Source organism: Lytechinus pictus, chromosome 3 (genome assembly GCF_037042905.1).
Source record: "Lytechinus pictus isolate F3 Inbred chromosome 3, Lp3.0, whole genome shotgun sequence".
In the NCBI taxonomy this organism is placed as follows: domain Eukaryota; kingdom Metazoa; phylum Echinodermata; class Echinoidea; order Temnopleuroida; family Toxopneustidae; genus Lytechinus; species Lytechinus pictus.
Genome location: NC_087247.1, coordinates 32,490,495 through 32,505,872, shown reverse-complemented (window position 1 = coordinate 32,505,872; position 15,378 = coordinate 32,490,495). Strand labels below are relative to the sequence as shown.

At 36.0% G+C, this 15,378-nt stretch overlaps 1 protein-coding gene across 2 annotated transcripts; it reads left to right on the top strand.

The window, feature by feature from the left end:
• The first annotated feature begins 288 nt into the window (after positions 1 to 288).
• LOC135153575 (orphan steroid hormone receptor 2-like) lies at positions 289 to 14,765 on the top strand. 2 transcript variants are annotated; one of them, XM_064096836.1, is made up of 6 exons: positions 289 to 482; positions 5,532 to 5,749; positions 6,552 to 6,701; positions 7,011 to 7,197; positions 7,662 to 7,800; positions 11,575 to 14,765. In XM_064096836.1, exons 3-5 carry the CDS (start codon positions 6,566 to 6,568, stop codon positions 7,744 to 7,746), a joined length of 408 nt encoding a protein of 135 aa, XP_063952906.1. In that variant the 5' UTR covers positions 289 to 482; positions 5,532 to 5,749; positions 6,552 to 6,565; the 3' UTR covers positions 7,747 to 7,800; positions 11,575 to 14,765. The 2 variants fall into 2 exon arrangements, with proteins under 2 accessions (XP_063952906.1, XP_063952907.1); XM_064096837.1 differs by lacking the exon at positions 289 to 482 and having other exon boundaries at positions 5,666 to 5,749; positions 6,549 to 6,701; positions 11,575 to 14,101.
• Positions 14,766 to 15,378: the final 613 nt, after the last annotated feature.

Sequence of the window (15,378 nt, the reverse complement as noted above, 5' to 3'; positions counted from 1 at the left end):
AATTTTCTCAGAAAAATTTAAATGGTTTTTATTGTACCTTCACTAAAATGATTTCACACCCGCTCAAAAAAAGTCATCACGAACAATTGAAAATGAAATTTATGCATATTACATTACATAACAATGTCATATGTGGCAGATGCTCGTGTATGACGTCACGAATCCAAAATTTTAATAAATTTCTTAATCTTAAATGGATTTTCCTCAAATCTTCACCGATATTTTTCATTATTTTTTCTGCTAGGCTTATTTTCACAACAAACCTTTCTTTAGGAAGCGCCCTCTGGTGTCTATAGCTTTGTTGATATAATTTTGCCCGGCAGATTTGATCCCTTCCAAACATGAAAATTACTTTAAAAAAGAGCAAAATTGTCTCAGAATTAGGTACAGAATGACAGAACTGCAGAGATGACAAGGATGATGTGCTAGTTAGACGATGTGAAACAGGAACTTGCAGTTGCTGTTAACATGGAACAGAGGAGGTAAGATTTTAGTTATCTTAAAAATAAAACCCAGGGCCAAGCTAAGACACGTTTAATAGTATTTTAATACGCTAGTGTGAGCCTAACCCAGGAAGCTCCCGCCCGCGCAGCTCAGCGGGCGGGAGCCTAGGAGCTTACCGTGTATTTGACCATAGTCACCGGACTAGGGTGATTTATGGTCTAAATATTTCTCCAAATGAATTGTGAAAACAGAAAGTATACAATTACCACGATTATATGGATGAAAAATTGAAGGTCTAACGAGTGGCAGTTTCCTGACATCTGGGCACAAACTGGAACCTCAAAAAAACGAAAAGTTCTCTCCTCTACCCCAGTCTCGATCGGCCATTTTGTTACGATTTTTAACAAAAATGGCCGATCGAGACGGGGGTAGAAGGAGAGAACTTTTCGTTTTTTTGAGGTTCCAGTTTGTGCCCAGATGTCAGGAAACTGCCACTCGTTAGACCTTCATCCATATAATCGTGGTAATTGTATACTTTCTGTTTTCACAATTCATTTGGAGAAATATTTAGACCATAAATCACCCTAGTCCGGTGACTATGGTCAAATACACGGTAAGCTCCTGGGTTAGTGTGAGCCGTGTGATGACGGCTTGTTGACTGGCGCGTACGATTTCTTATCCATTTAATTGTACGGGGGATGACACGTTTCCGTGATACGCCCTGGAACGAATGGTACACGCTGTGACCATTTCGTGATTTTTTAAAATATGTTTTCAGAGTATTTCATTGAAAACAAATATATTTGTGTTATCTTGATGATTTATTTTTGTTTTGTTTCAACTTTCTTCTTTCTCTCTGTGCTTTCTTTCTTTCTTCCTTTCCTTCTTTCTTCATCCTTCTATTCTAGTTCTATCCTTCCTACAATACATCATGCCTTTTTTTTCATTCCACTATATCTTTATTTTCAATCTTTTCCAGCTTCCTTTCTGTCATCTTTTTCTTTCTTTCAAAGAATGAAGGAAACTTTTTCTTTCCTTCATTCTTTCATTTTCCCTCTTTCTTACTGCACTTGTAATTTTTCTTTCCTTCTTCCATTCCTTTTTCTTTACCTAATTTTTTTTGTCTCGCCTGCATAGCAGAGTGAGAAGTTTGTACATGTAGCAGGGACTCAGTTTTAATTTTATGAGAGGAGCAATAAAAAGCTCTCATAAAAGTTTTAAGGGGAGTGGTATGGGAGCACTGCAAAAAGCTCTTCTTTGACATACAGTCTGACCTCTCTTATCCTGACACGTTGGGACCAGCACCAATCCAGATAAGGGATTCATCCGGATCTGGGAGACCCAATATCAAAGGACAAGTCCAGCCCAACAAAAAGTTGATTTGAATAAAAAGAGAAAAATCCAACAAGTATATTAAACACTGAAAATTTCATTGAAATCGTATGTAAAATAAGAAAGTTATGACATTTTAAAGTTTTGCTTAATTTCACAAAACGGTTATTTGCACATCCTGTTGGGTATGCAAATGAGGAGACTGATGACGTCATCCACTCACTATTTCTTTTGTATTTTATTATATAAAATAGGGAATATCCTATTTTTCTCCTCATTGTCAAGTGAGACAATGATTTATTCCTCACTGCATTATTTAATACTATATGATTCAGTCAAGTTGGTCCTTATTGTCATATCTATAAAAAAATGAAATATTGTATAAATTCAAACAATAAAAAACAAAAGACATAGTGAGGGACATCATCAACTGTCTCATTTGAGTTGTGCATATCACTGTTTTGTGAAAAATAAGCAAAACCGATTTTAATGAAATTTTCAGCATTTTGCTAGTTTGATTTTCTCTATTTATTCAAATCAACATTTTTGTGGGGTGGACTTGACCTTTAAAGGACAAGTCCACCCGACAAAAAGTTGATGTGAATAAAAAGAGAAAAACCCAACAAGCATAACACTGAAAATTTCATCAAAATCGGATGTAAAATAAGAAAGTTATGACATTTTAAAGTTTTGCTTAATTTCACAAAACAGTTATATATGCACATCCTGGTGGGTATGCAAATGAGGAGACTGATGACGTCATGCACTCACTATTTTTTTTGTATTTCATTATATGAAATAGGATATATTCTATTTCCTCATTGTCAAGTGAAACAATGAATAATTCATCCCTGAACATGTGGAATGAGCATTGTTTAATACTATGATTCAGTCAAGTAGGTCCTTATTGTCAAATCTAAAAAAAAAAATGAAATATTGTATAATTCAAACAATAAAAAACAAAAGAAATAGTGAGTGAGGGACATCATCGACTGCCTCATTTGAGTTGTGCATATCAGTGTTTTGTGAAAAATAAGCAAAACTCTAAAATGTCAAAGCTTTCTTATTTTACATCCGATTTAGATGAAATTTTCGTCATTTTGCTAGTTTTATTTTTCTCTATTTCTTCAAATCAACATTTTTCTTGGGTGGACTTGACCTTTAATTACACGCAGCTAGCTGCGTGTATACACGCAGCTAGCTGCCTCCCCTATGGTAGCTACACATAATCTATTGTAGTGGGTGTACACAGACAGTATTCACTGCAGTGTCAGTGGCATCAGTGCAAATTATAGGCGTTTTTTACGGAAATGAAATCGATTGGTTACCAAAGCTATTGGATAATTTACCTGCTGAAATGATTGAGGTATACATCGAGCATACCTCGAAAGAGAGAATGACTCGATGAAACTAAGTTTTTAATTTTGATCATCGCAGTGAGCATCGCAGTTTCGCAAAGTCAGCCATTGTTATGACTGTAGGCTTAAACACGATAGATGGCGCTGTCCTTATCGAGGCCTAGTGCCCCGAGGGGGGGTCACTCTCCACATGGACTGCTATCCACCCGTGTATGACAACCTCAGAAATGCAGGAGAATGTGATATAATGGTTGTGCTGCACCCTGATTTACTAGAAAATTATCCTGTCTTCCTTTTTAGTGATTTAGGTAAGATATTTTCATAAAAAATAATGTGGTTGTAGGACTGTAGGTAGACTATATTGGAAAATGTAAGTAATCAAAGTGAGTTTGCATAGGAATTTTGAGTTTAGATTGAAATCTCATTTCCCCACGGTCTAGAATCTAGATTGAAAAAAAAAATCTTGGCAAGTGTGCGTCCGGATAATAGAGAGATCCGGGTATTGAGAGGTCGGACTGTATTACAAAGGGAGCTTTTTTGTCCGATTACAAAATGGATGGAAGAATGTACACTATTAAAGTTACAACCCACAACTAAAGGAGACCAAAAATCAGATGCCCTGAATTTATGCAATAAATATATATTGTAATTGTGTATTATAAAAACTTGACTGAGACCGAGGTTTTCAAGGTTGGCTCTAACAGTTCGATCATTGACTGGCACTCGTTCTACATTCAGGCTAAATGATGTCAGAATAGAGATTATACATGGAAGTAGAATATTGTACAAATAATAGAAAAGTGTATGATGTTGCTTGATATCTAGTTTTTCTGCATTGCTGCATTTATCATTTTATGTCACAGAAAATCTGATTCGCTGAGGAGAGTGGGGTATTTGTTAGATTGTCATAACTTTGAATTTTTATTGGTATAGTTCATAAAACTTGGACATAAAAGAAATCAAGTATCACCAAAAATCCTGTGCAAATTTCAGGTCACATGACCAAGGTCAAAGGTCAATGAACTTTGGCCATGTTGGGGGTATCTGTTGAATTACCATCATAAATTTGAAAGTTTGTGGATTTGATTCATGAAACTTGGACATAAGAGTAATCAAGTATCACTGAACATCCTGTGTGAGTTTCAGGTCACATGACCAAGGTCAAAGGTCAATGAACTTCGGCCATGTTGAGGGTATCTGTTGAATTACCATCATAACTTTGAAAGTTTATGGATTCGATTCATGAAACTTGGACATAAGAGTAATCAAGAATCACTGAACATCCTGTGTGAGTTTCAGGTCACATGACCAAGGTCAAAGGTCAATGGACTTTGGCCATGTTGGGGGTATTTGTTGAATAACCATCATAACTCTGAAAGTGTATGGATCTAGGTCATAAAACTTGGACATAAGAGTAATCAAGAATCACTGAACATCCTGTGTGAGTTTCAGGTCACATGACCAAGGTCAAAGGTCAATGGACTTTGGCCATGTTGGGGGTATTTGTTGAATTACCATCATAACTTTGATAGTTTGTGGATTTGATTCATGAAACTTGGACATAGGAGTAATCAAGTATCACTGAACATCCTGTGTGAGTTTCAGGTCACATGACCAAGGTCAAAGGTCAATGAACTTTGGCCATGTTGGGGGTATCTGTTGAATTACCATCATAACTTTGAAAGTTTGTGGATTTGATTCATGAAACTTGGACATAAGAGTAATCAAGTATCACTGAACATCCTGTGTGAGTTTCAGGTCACATGACCAAGGTCAAAGGTCAATGAACTTTGGCCATGTTGGGGGTATTTGTTGAATAACCATCATAACTCTGAAAGTGTATGGATCTAGGTCATAAAACTTGGACATAAGAGTAATCAAGTATCACTGAACATCTCATGCGAGTTTAAGGTCACATGACTAAAGACAAAGGTCACTTAAGGTCTTTGAACTTTGGCCATTTTGGAGGTAATTATTAGATTGCTGTCATTTCTTTCAAAGTTTAATTATAGATATAGTTTATAAATTGTGGATAAAGGGGTAATCATGTATCACTGACAAGACTTAGGTCACACGATCATGGTCAAATGTCATTTACATGTATTGTCAATGAATGTAGTATTGTATCATTATATGAATGGTGTTTTTTTGTGAATAATTATTTTATAGTAGTTTTCAAAGTCAGTACTGCTGCTATATTGAATTGCCTGATGCTGGTGGGACTGCCAGAGGCGCTCCACATGTTTCTCCCTCTAGGCCCCCTTCATTCACATTTTCGTTCTTCATACTGGATTCCCCTTTCGAAGCCGCTGTTTTTCAGGGCTTTGTCATATGGGGGCGCTACTTCTTTGAAGAAGCATCATAAATTACAGGTATTTCCCTATGTTACTCTTCCAGATGCAAAGACTTCAGTCCAGATCAACGATTAAACTGTGGAGGAGTAGGTACAAGTTGAAGCATCCACGGGGATGACAGTCACTATGATAGATACTGCAATGGTCAAGAGGCTCGTGAAGTTGAGAGAAGAACACCTGATCAAATACTCTGCTGCTCAGGGCATGAACCAGGCTCAGATGATTGCCAAACCTGTCTTAGTTTGTGGAGAAAAAGCTCAGGTTTGTGTTTCTTTTTAATGATAAATTGATAATACTGCCAGCTAGTGTAGGCACCTTTCCCAGACAAGTTTAAAATTCAATTTCTTCCCTTCGTTACCTTGTCCCACCACTCATTCAATCATAGGAATAGGCCTGAGTTGAAAAGATTCCGTGACCGGGAGCCACCTCTTTGTAATGAAGCCCAGTTTTGTGTTTAAAGGTTTCAGGTTTTACTAGATTTACAACTTCCTTGTAACTTCTTGATTTCTTGAGCCTGTCGACATACCCTTTTCTGGTCAGATAGAAAATGTTACATGTAGATATATTTCTTATCCACTGGTAGTATTATAAAACATAAGTACATTGTTTCATCCTTTTTATTATTTACACCAGCACAACACCATAATAAGAATGAAACTGGTATTAGGGCAAGTCTCATGTGTTATTAGCTGTCAATGATACAAGTTGGACCAATTTTGTCGAATCAGAATATTTGATGGAGAAATGAAAGGCAAAATAGTTTTGTGCTCCAACAGCAACACTGACCTAATGCATCCAACAGAATAATCTTCCTTTTGACATGGCCTGTTGGCTTCATTTTCTCATTGGATAGAGAGCTTCTTAGAGTCAAATCTGAAATCAGACTGGAAATCACTTGATAGATTATCAAGTAACAAAAAAAGTATTTCCTCAAAATTGAGGTATGAGGGCTTGTCTCCAAACGGCGACAAAATTATCTACCTTATGCCAAAAAAAGTGTTCTACTGAAATTTCCTATCTTGACAACCATAAGTACACCAGCTCCTTCTCTCACCCCAAGCAGCTGTACAATGTGAGATGTCTCCCCTGAAGACCAGGGATAAGCCCCAAGGAAACTGTTCTGCATCAACCGACAAGATCTACATCAGGAAGGACATCAGAAGTCCTCTGACCGCCACACCGACCTTCGTCACAGGCAGTGCCCTGGCAGGAGGTCAGTGTGCAACTGCTTATTTGTCATTTTGCAGACACATCACAGACATGAAGTCTGCTTTTTCTAGAGTAAATGGAGAAGTTACTATCAAATTTCTCACTTGAAACTTTTGTTAATCATATTCAACAGTGTTTCCCTTTTTCTTTTTCTTTAAAAAAGAGTTTTTATAATTGTTTCCCCTGTTGGGAGGATTTTCAGAATGACCATGTTTGTGTATTTAAAAAGATTTCTTGGTAATATTCATTTTCAGTGACTAGGCTGCTTCAAGAACTCCATTTATCACTACATTATCTTGTCTCATTCCTTTAGGTAATATGAAGAGTCCACTGAGCACGAGGCAAGGTCTGTTTGATCAAGGCATCCTTTTGAATGTTCATATGACATCATCATCGGCGTCAACCTCGGATTTAACCAAAGATCTCAGCACTAAAGTCATTGTTGTCATGCCAATGACAATACCAAAAAGAAGAAAGAGGACACTACTCATTTACAATAGGTAAGGAGTTATGGTGTTTTTGAGGATAAAAATGAAAACTAGTTTGTAAGAAAAGTGTCTGAAATGAAAATATTAGGTCTGTCGACAAGTCACAGGAATTTGTGTCCCTCCTGAAAGCTTATGCAAATACTGATGATATGAAACATGGTTTTGTTTTTATTTTAGCTTTCTAACAATATTGAAAATCATATTTAGACATCACAATAATGAGATTGAATCATTAAACTGGGATTAGCATGTTGTATACCTTACTAACCTCTTTCTAGGTTTGTTGTTGATGTCTTTGACATATATCTTTAAACTGGCTGCCAAAATTTTAGACATAGTAGACTTTAACACTTTTGTATCATTACAAGCAATTTTTATTCAAGAAAAATTACAAATGTTTTTTTTCCCCAAACCATGCTCTCTGTGTTTTTTCTATTTTTGACAGTTCTCTGTAAATCCCTTTCTTGTTTCTGTAGATACATTCTCCGTCTCAGACCCTACGAATCATATCAAATGGTGACCAGGATGTACAAGGAGGGGACAATATTTGAAGGCTTTTGATGCTCTTACCAAGGCACTCAATACATCGGGGGACTAGGAAGCAGGGGGGTTAAGGTAAGACCTTCATTAAAGCCACTATGCCACACCCACTTTAAACAGCGCCATCTCAAGTTCGACTCTACATCATGGCAACCCTGTATCCTATACAGGATGCAATATTTTGATGTGAAGTCTAAGAGACCCCAGTTTTCCACTTCCTATAATACCATTGTGTATTCTCTCGTGTTCTAAACATTACATTCCGTGTTCTATGTACAGAAAGCAACAGATAGAGCTTGACAAAGGTGTCATTAACTCCTACACGCAGTTTACTTTACTTGGTTTTATTTTTACTTTACTTTTTGTAAAATTGTAACCTGAAAAATTGCAATTTCCACATTCTTCCTGAATTACATGAATTTTTCAAAATATGGGACTCCAAATCCAATGTATATTCACTGTTTTGTTGAGCAATTTCATTCTATATTTGTAATCTTGACAAAGGTTAAGTTTTGAAATGTCATCATTACTTTAAAAATTACATGGATCCATTTCATGAAACTTGGACATAAGAGTAAATAAGTATCACTGACCATCTGATATGAGTTGCAGGTCACATGATCAAGGTTAAAGTTCATTTAGGATCAATGAACTTTGAACATAATGTATCATAAACTTAACTAACGTTAGGACAGGGCTCGACACTAGCGCCGGTCCGACGGTCCCAGACCGGTAAAAATCACTGTCGGGCCGGTAGATTTTCAGAAATAGCAAGATTTACTGGTCCGACAAGACCAGTAAGAAAATATCATTGTCGGGCCGGTAATTTTTCCAAAAACAGCAAGATTTATGGGTCCGACATAAACAGTAATAAAAACCATTGTTGGGCCAGTAACTTTTCCAGAAATGGTCAAATTCACTAGTCCAACATAAACATAAAAAATATTCCATGACTCAAATTGCAAACCATTTTCCTCCCGTTAAATTTGGTCATTCACACACAGAATACACACAGAATGAATCGCATGCAATTTTTACTAGGGTAACATACAGTGTACATATGGCTAGCCAGCCACACAGCCCACATGGTGAATTTTCTACTGGCTGCACGAACGAAGCTTGGCGAAGCTTGGCAAACCTCTGGCAGAAATCTCTCACAGAACGGTCAAAATTCACATTTCACACTAATGAAAAGCTCTTATAATGTCCATATTTCCACAAAATTGGGGTAACTGTCATTTGTAAGCAGTAAAAGGAGAAATTTTCACTTCTGTTTTAGTTCAAAGAGATCGGGTTTCGAGTGATATCGTCTGAATACATGATAGCCCCACATATGCATTTGTGTGTGTGTTGATACACTTGGTTTCTTTCGTAGCTATATCTTAATTGAGCCAAAAAGAAACTGATAATTTATTTATGATAGTTTTAGCTTTCTTCCTCTGTTTTCTTTCTATCTTTCTTTCCTTCTTTCTTTTCAATCTTTCTTTGTTTCTTCCCTCTCTTCTTTAATTTTTTTTGTTACTGTCTTTCTTTTTTAATTATTCTTTGTCTTTCGTTCTTTCATTCTTTCTGTCCTTTTAACATTTTTCTCTATTTCTTTTTCTCTTTCTTTTTTGATTTCTTTCTTTCTTTTATTCTTGAGTCCATCCATCCTATATTTATCTCTTCTTTCTTTCTTCCTTTCCTTCTTTTTACCCTTTCTTTCCTTCATTCTTTGTTTCTTTCTTCATTCCATCCATCCTTTCTTTACCATTTCTTGTTTTTTATTTCTTCCTTCTTTCAGCCCTTTCTCTCTTTCTTTCATTCATTCCTTCCTTTCTGTTCTTTCTTTTTTCCCTTCATTCCATCTATCCTTTTACCTTTTTTTTTTTTTTTTACTGCTTGCTTCCTTTCCTTTCTTCTTTCGTTCTTTTTTTCCCTCATTCCTTCCTTTCCCTCATTCCTTCCTTTCTTTGTCTTTCGGTCTTTTTTTTTTTTCTTACTTTCATCTATTTTACATTTTCTTTCTTTTTTCTATTGCTTGCTTGCTTCCTTCCTTCTTTCCTTCTATCTATCATTTTACCTTTCTTTATTTCTTCCTTCTTTCATTACTTTCTTTCTTTTTTCCTTCTTTCCATCTCTCCTTTTACCCTTTCTTTCTTTTTTTATTGCTTCTTTCCTTCTTTCTGTCTTTTGTTCTTTCTTTCTATATTGCTTACTTCATTTCTTTCCTTCTTTCTTTCTTTCCTTCATTCCTTTATTTCTTCTTTTTCTTTTGTTCTTTCTTTCTTATTTTTGTTCTTTCTTTCCTTCCTTCCTTTCCCTCTTCAGTTCTTTCTTTTTTTCCTTCCTTCACATTTATCCTTTCTTTACCCTTTTTCTTCCTTTCTTTCTTTCTTTCTTTCTATCTTTTTTCCTTCTTTCCATCTTTCCTTATACCCTTTCTTTCTTATTTTATTGCTTCTTTCCTTTTTTCATTACTTTCTGTCTTTTGTTCTTTCTTTCTTTCTTTCTTTTTTCCTTCCTTCACATCTATCCTTTCTTTACCTTTTATTTGTTCTTCCTTTCTTTTATTATTTCTTCCTTTGTTTCTTTTTGTCTTGCTTTCTTTTTGTCTTTCATTCCTTCATTTTTTTTGGGGGGGGGGTAACAAGAAAGGACAACAAAATAAACTCACGCCTTTTTTTAATGTTTTCTTTATTTGGGGGACCAGTAGATTTTAGGTTCGGACCAGTAAAAAATGGAAAAACTGGGTATCTACTGGTCCGACATGAATAGGTTGGACCAGTAGAAAAAAAGGGTTAGTGTGGAGCCCTGGTTAGGATTTTGAATTTTTCAAGATGATTTTGTAAGTATAAGCTTCTATTCCGTTAAACCTTCATATAATCGTCATCAGGTATCGGACAAATTTAATTTTAGGTTACTAAATTACTAGGTAAAGGTCAAAGGTTGTATGAGGTCAACCAACTAGTATCAAATGAATGTCTGTTTGTTTTTTTGAAAAACTATTCATTGTATATGTAGTTGAAAACAAAGTTAGCAATTCTGCTACATTGAATTGCATAATGCAGGTGAGACTGCCAGAGGCATTCCACTTGTTTTACCTTTAATTTTGGGGATGTAAACTTCCTGGTTCTGAATGCACGGTTTCTTTACTTATGTTGTATGCCAATGATATCACTTGTACTTACTGTTACAATATCTCAAAAGAGGTATTTTACTATTTAACATCTCATTTGATAAATGACATTGTTCTGTGACGTGGCCCAATGCTGGGCTGATGATGGCAAACGCAGAAACTTTGGGAAATATCCCAGGATGAGGAGAGTTATTTGGGTGATATTACCACCTCCACTCAGTCACTGATAAGGTAAACATTTGCGGCTTTCGTGGCTAGAGCTTCAAGTTCATTCCTTTGTTTACCGGTTGTAGGAGCATTTCTTGCACTTAGAAAGTCCTTTAATCAAAGCAGAATTTTGTGAAAGTGGTCATCATGCTGACCAACTTTCGCTCGTGCAAGAAGCAGTATTGATATAATGAATGTAGGCCTTGGTGATATTGCACCGTGCCGTAATACTGGAATTATACGTCCTAAAAGCAATCTATCAGTATCACAGGTTGATAAGGACTATATTCGATAGGGAGAATTCTGTATTTAGGATAATGCAAGAGAATTGTTGCTGGGCTGGCAGCATGAGATTCTTTGGACAGTGTGCCTGCTCTATAAATCCACAACATTATTGTTAGTAGTATTATTAGAGAAAAACTGATCCAATGTATCAACTCTTTCATATATCAAATATGTTATAAGGAAATTTCTCAGTGCTGATAATGTGTCCATTTTCTTTAAATCATTAATCCTTCTATTAGGTGCCGATCTGCAACGCTGCCACCTCATCTACTAAATCCTCAACATAGCGCACTCTCTGGCAACACACCACCCATGGGGGCATACCTCACACCTCAACCCCAGGCCATTGGTTTGTATTAAGCCAGGATGGCGGTCATCATCAGAGGGATGCAACTTCTTTCTATCTGCAGTCTTGGCCCAGCATGAAAGAGACATAAACAAGCCAGGATGACATGATCAGAGGGATGCAACTGCTTTCTACCTGAAGACTTTGCCCAGCATGAAGGAGACATTGGTCTGTACAAACAATCCAGGATGACGTTATCAGAGGGATGCAACTTCACTCCACCTGCAGACTTGGCCCGTCATGGAGAGAAATACTTGAGGGGGTATCTCACTGAGCGGTGAATGCTTTTAAATGTTGGGAATCTGAGATTCACCAAATTTTCTGACGAGTGATGCAAACTTGTGCGAATGTTTGTAAATGACATCAAAATCTATTTGCGATTGCGAACTGCTTCAAAATGAAAAAAAATATGTTTGTAAACATTTGATACTTATTTATTTATCAGTGGGTTGAATTTATACAGGAGCCAACTGATTGCTAGTATATTGGCAAATAAAAAAAAAACTTCAGCCTTACCGTCTTATTACCATGTGCAATAAGAAAAAAAGTTTGCAACAACGAAAAATGTTAAAGAACTTTCTTGCAATCTTTTATGAACCCTGGTGGGTGTTTCATAAAGCTATTCATAAGTTAAGAGCGACTTTAAGAATGACTGGTGAACCTTTCTTACGTGCTAAATAATCACCATTGAACATTTAATGGTGAATATCATTTACCACAAGAAGGGATCACCAGTCATTCTAAAAGTCTATCTTAACTTACGAACAGCTTTATGAAACGGCCCTTTCGTGAAATCCCAAATTCACTACATTTGCAAGCATTCGCTGCTCAGAGAGGTTCCCCCTTTACTAATATGTGATCTGTGACCCCCCAATTACCAGCAGTGAGTCGCCCAATATGAATTATGAGAATTTAATTGACCTTGAAAAGGCACATTCAAAACTTGTCAAAATTGATAAAAGAATAACCCACACAAAAAACTTGAGTGTTGCAGAAATTCAGTGAGAGTTTATAAGTACTTTCAGAAAATAAGAAGAAAACAAGATTTGAGGTTCGGGATTCACTCAAGCATGAGATGTGCATGCTGCACTCTAGGTAGAACTTTGAAGCAGTCCAGAATAGAGTGGTGAAAAACTTTTATATCTCAACTTATATTTACAACTTCAAACTTTCCCTAGTGACAATATTGTCGGTTTTGGGGTGGCTGGTCACATATGTCTAGGCTCCATTAATTTGATAAAGACTTCACGGTTGATTTTGCCATTATGGTAACTAGCATGAAAACCTTGATTGTGATTGGCTGCTGAGCCCTGTTACCATGGTAGTTGCCATAATAATAAAGATATCATCGTTGCTATTCTTTACCCTCACTTGCCATATGTATTATCCCATTTATACAATTTATGACATGTGAAAAATATGCGTTTTGATGACTTTATGGTAATGATTTGAGAAAGTGGACAGTTTCTACCTCTCTTTTATACTGCTTTGAATTATTCAGAACAAAATGCTGCGATGCAAAAAGAGTTAATTTACCAAAAACCTGTGGTTCATTTGTAAATAGGACCATATACTTGGCAAGGGAGGGTATTCATGAAGCTCCTTTTTTAAATGTTTTTGAAAAAGACTTTTGTGTAACTCGAATAAGCAGGTCCAAGCTATCTCTTTGCTGACAGTTCAAAGTATCTGCATTGTTTGTTGTATATATTAGTGTAGTTAACATACCGGGTAGTTTTTAATTTTTTTTTGAAGAAGTTAGTATTTTTGTAAACTTTCTGTTGAGCTATTCTGCAAAAGTTGATCCAAAGGTTTTCCAGAGTTTTTGCCTATTGAGTTTTATCTCTGGTTTTTTACCCTGGACCTACTTGTCGTAGAATTGTTTAACACAAAGATTCACCCCCCCCAACATTTTCTGACAGTTCTGCAGCGCGAAATTGATTTTACCATGCCAAATTTTTAATTTTCGAAACTTATGCATCTTTTTTTAGACCAAATTTACAATGCCTAGGAAATGATGCAATAATTTGTAAGCTCATGTCAGGCAAAAAAATGCTCAAAAACTGATTTTATATTCAAAGTAAATGCTAATGTAGTTTTCTTACGATATTCATTAAGATGCGATTACTTTCATTTTCATTAGCTGAAATTGATTTTAGCATCATAACGCTTCAAAGTGTATCTGCAGGAGACTAAGAAAGTAATGAAATGATATGCTGGTTGCGTTTTCATTGCAACTATTTTCGCAAAATGTTGAGGGGGATTCAATGTTTTATGTAGTTTATTAATTATTTTTTCTGCAACGCAAAATTTGTCTGGCCATCTCGTTTTCATTCTGGCCTATAACTAAAATAGATCGACTTGAAAATTACATTGTTTGGGGTCATGGGGTCAAAGGTAACAGATGTCATTTTATATTCCTGAAAAAAAAAAAAGAACTGTTTAACCCTAACTAGGCCGGGCTTTTTTGGCTGTTCTGTGGCCGGGGGGGGGGGGGGGTTGATTCAACCCCCCCCTGAGATCTCGGCCGCCGATCGCGCGAGCGTCGCAAAAATTTGCACTCTGGTAGTGTGCGATGTAATCTACAAGGCTGTATGGTAAAATTTTCCAAAATAATGAGATTTTATTTTATATGAATTAATTATGCTAATTTATGCATAAATCATACTTTTTGCTCTAATTCACTAAATAAAGCTCCTAGAATGCTAAGTTTTGGTAAAAATATTCTTTGTAGCATTCTTAACAATCGCAATTGAAAAAAACTTTGGTTTGGAAATCAATTTCTTATGTATTTTATTGTTTTATGAATTTCTTATGTATTTCTTTGTTTTTCAACCTTTTGTTTTTCTTTGTTTTTTTCACCAGATTTATTGCACAACCTTTTTGAAGCATAATTACCTTAAAATCAATTGCTTTCAGCTGTTTAAAGTAAAAATAATCATATCTTTATGAATAAGATGAGAAAACTCAATTTGCATTGACTTTGTACACAAAATCACGTTTTGGAACAATTTTTGGTCTGACATGCACTTACAAAATGTTGCGTAATTTCGGAACCGCGTACCCGGGCGTCGTAAATTTGGTCTCAAAAGATGCGCGAGACTTAAAAGTATAAACACTGCGAGTGGCGCGGTAAAAAAATTTCGCGCGGCGGAATGATCGCAGAAAATGTTGAGGGGGGGGTTGATTCAACCCCCCCCCCCCGGCCATTTTAGGGTTAAGGGATCATCTTCAAACTTACATGTTAGTACAATGGAGGGACATTAATTTGATGAGATGTTGGGTCACAAGTTCAAAGGTTACAAAGGTCATTTATTATATATTTTTTTCTCACAATACAAATTATCTGATAGTTCAACTTCAAACTCTTTTGTTTATGCATAAGTATGTGAGAAAGATCTAATTAGATTTGTAGGTCATGGGGTCAAAGGTCAAATAATTGAATATCTTGTTCTAAAAATATTTAAAGAACCCGTTTCCTGTATGCATATTGGAAGTACAATAATTTATTTGTAATAATATAATAATAGTATTTGTTTGAGGGATCGATTTTAACTTGGCTCCAATGTGTATATGTGAGTGAGGGTCTGATCAGATTATTTTGGTCACAAGGTCAAAGGTCTTAATTTGAAATTTTAGAAGTTAGATCTGTAATACATTCTTAGTCTGGCAATGGCGAAGGCATGAATTTTGACTGCAT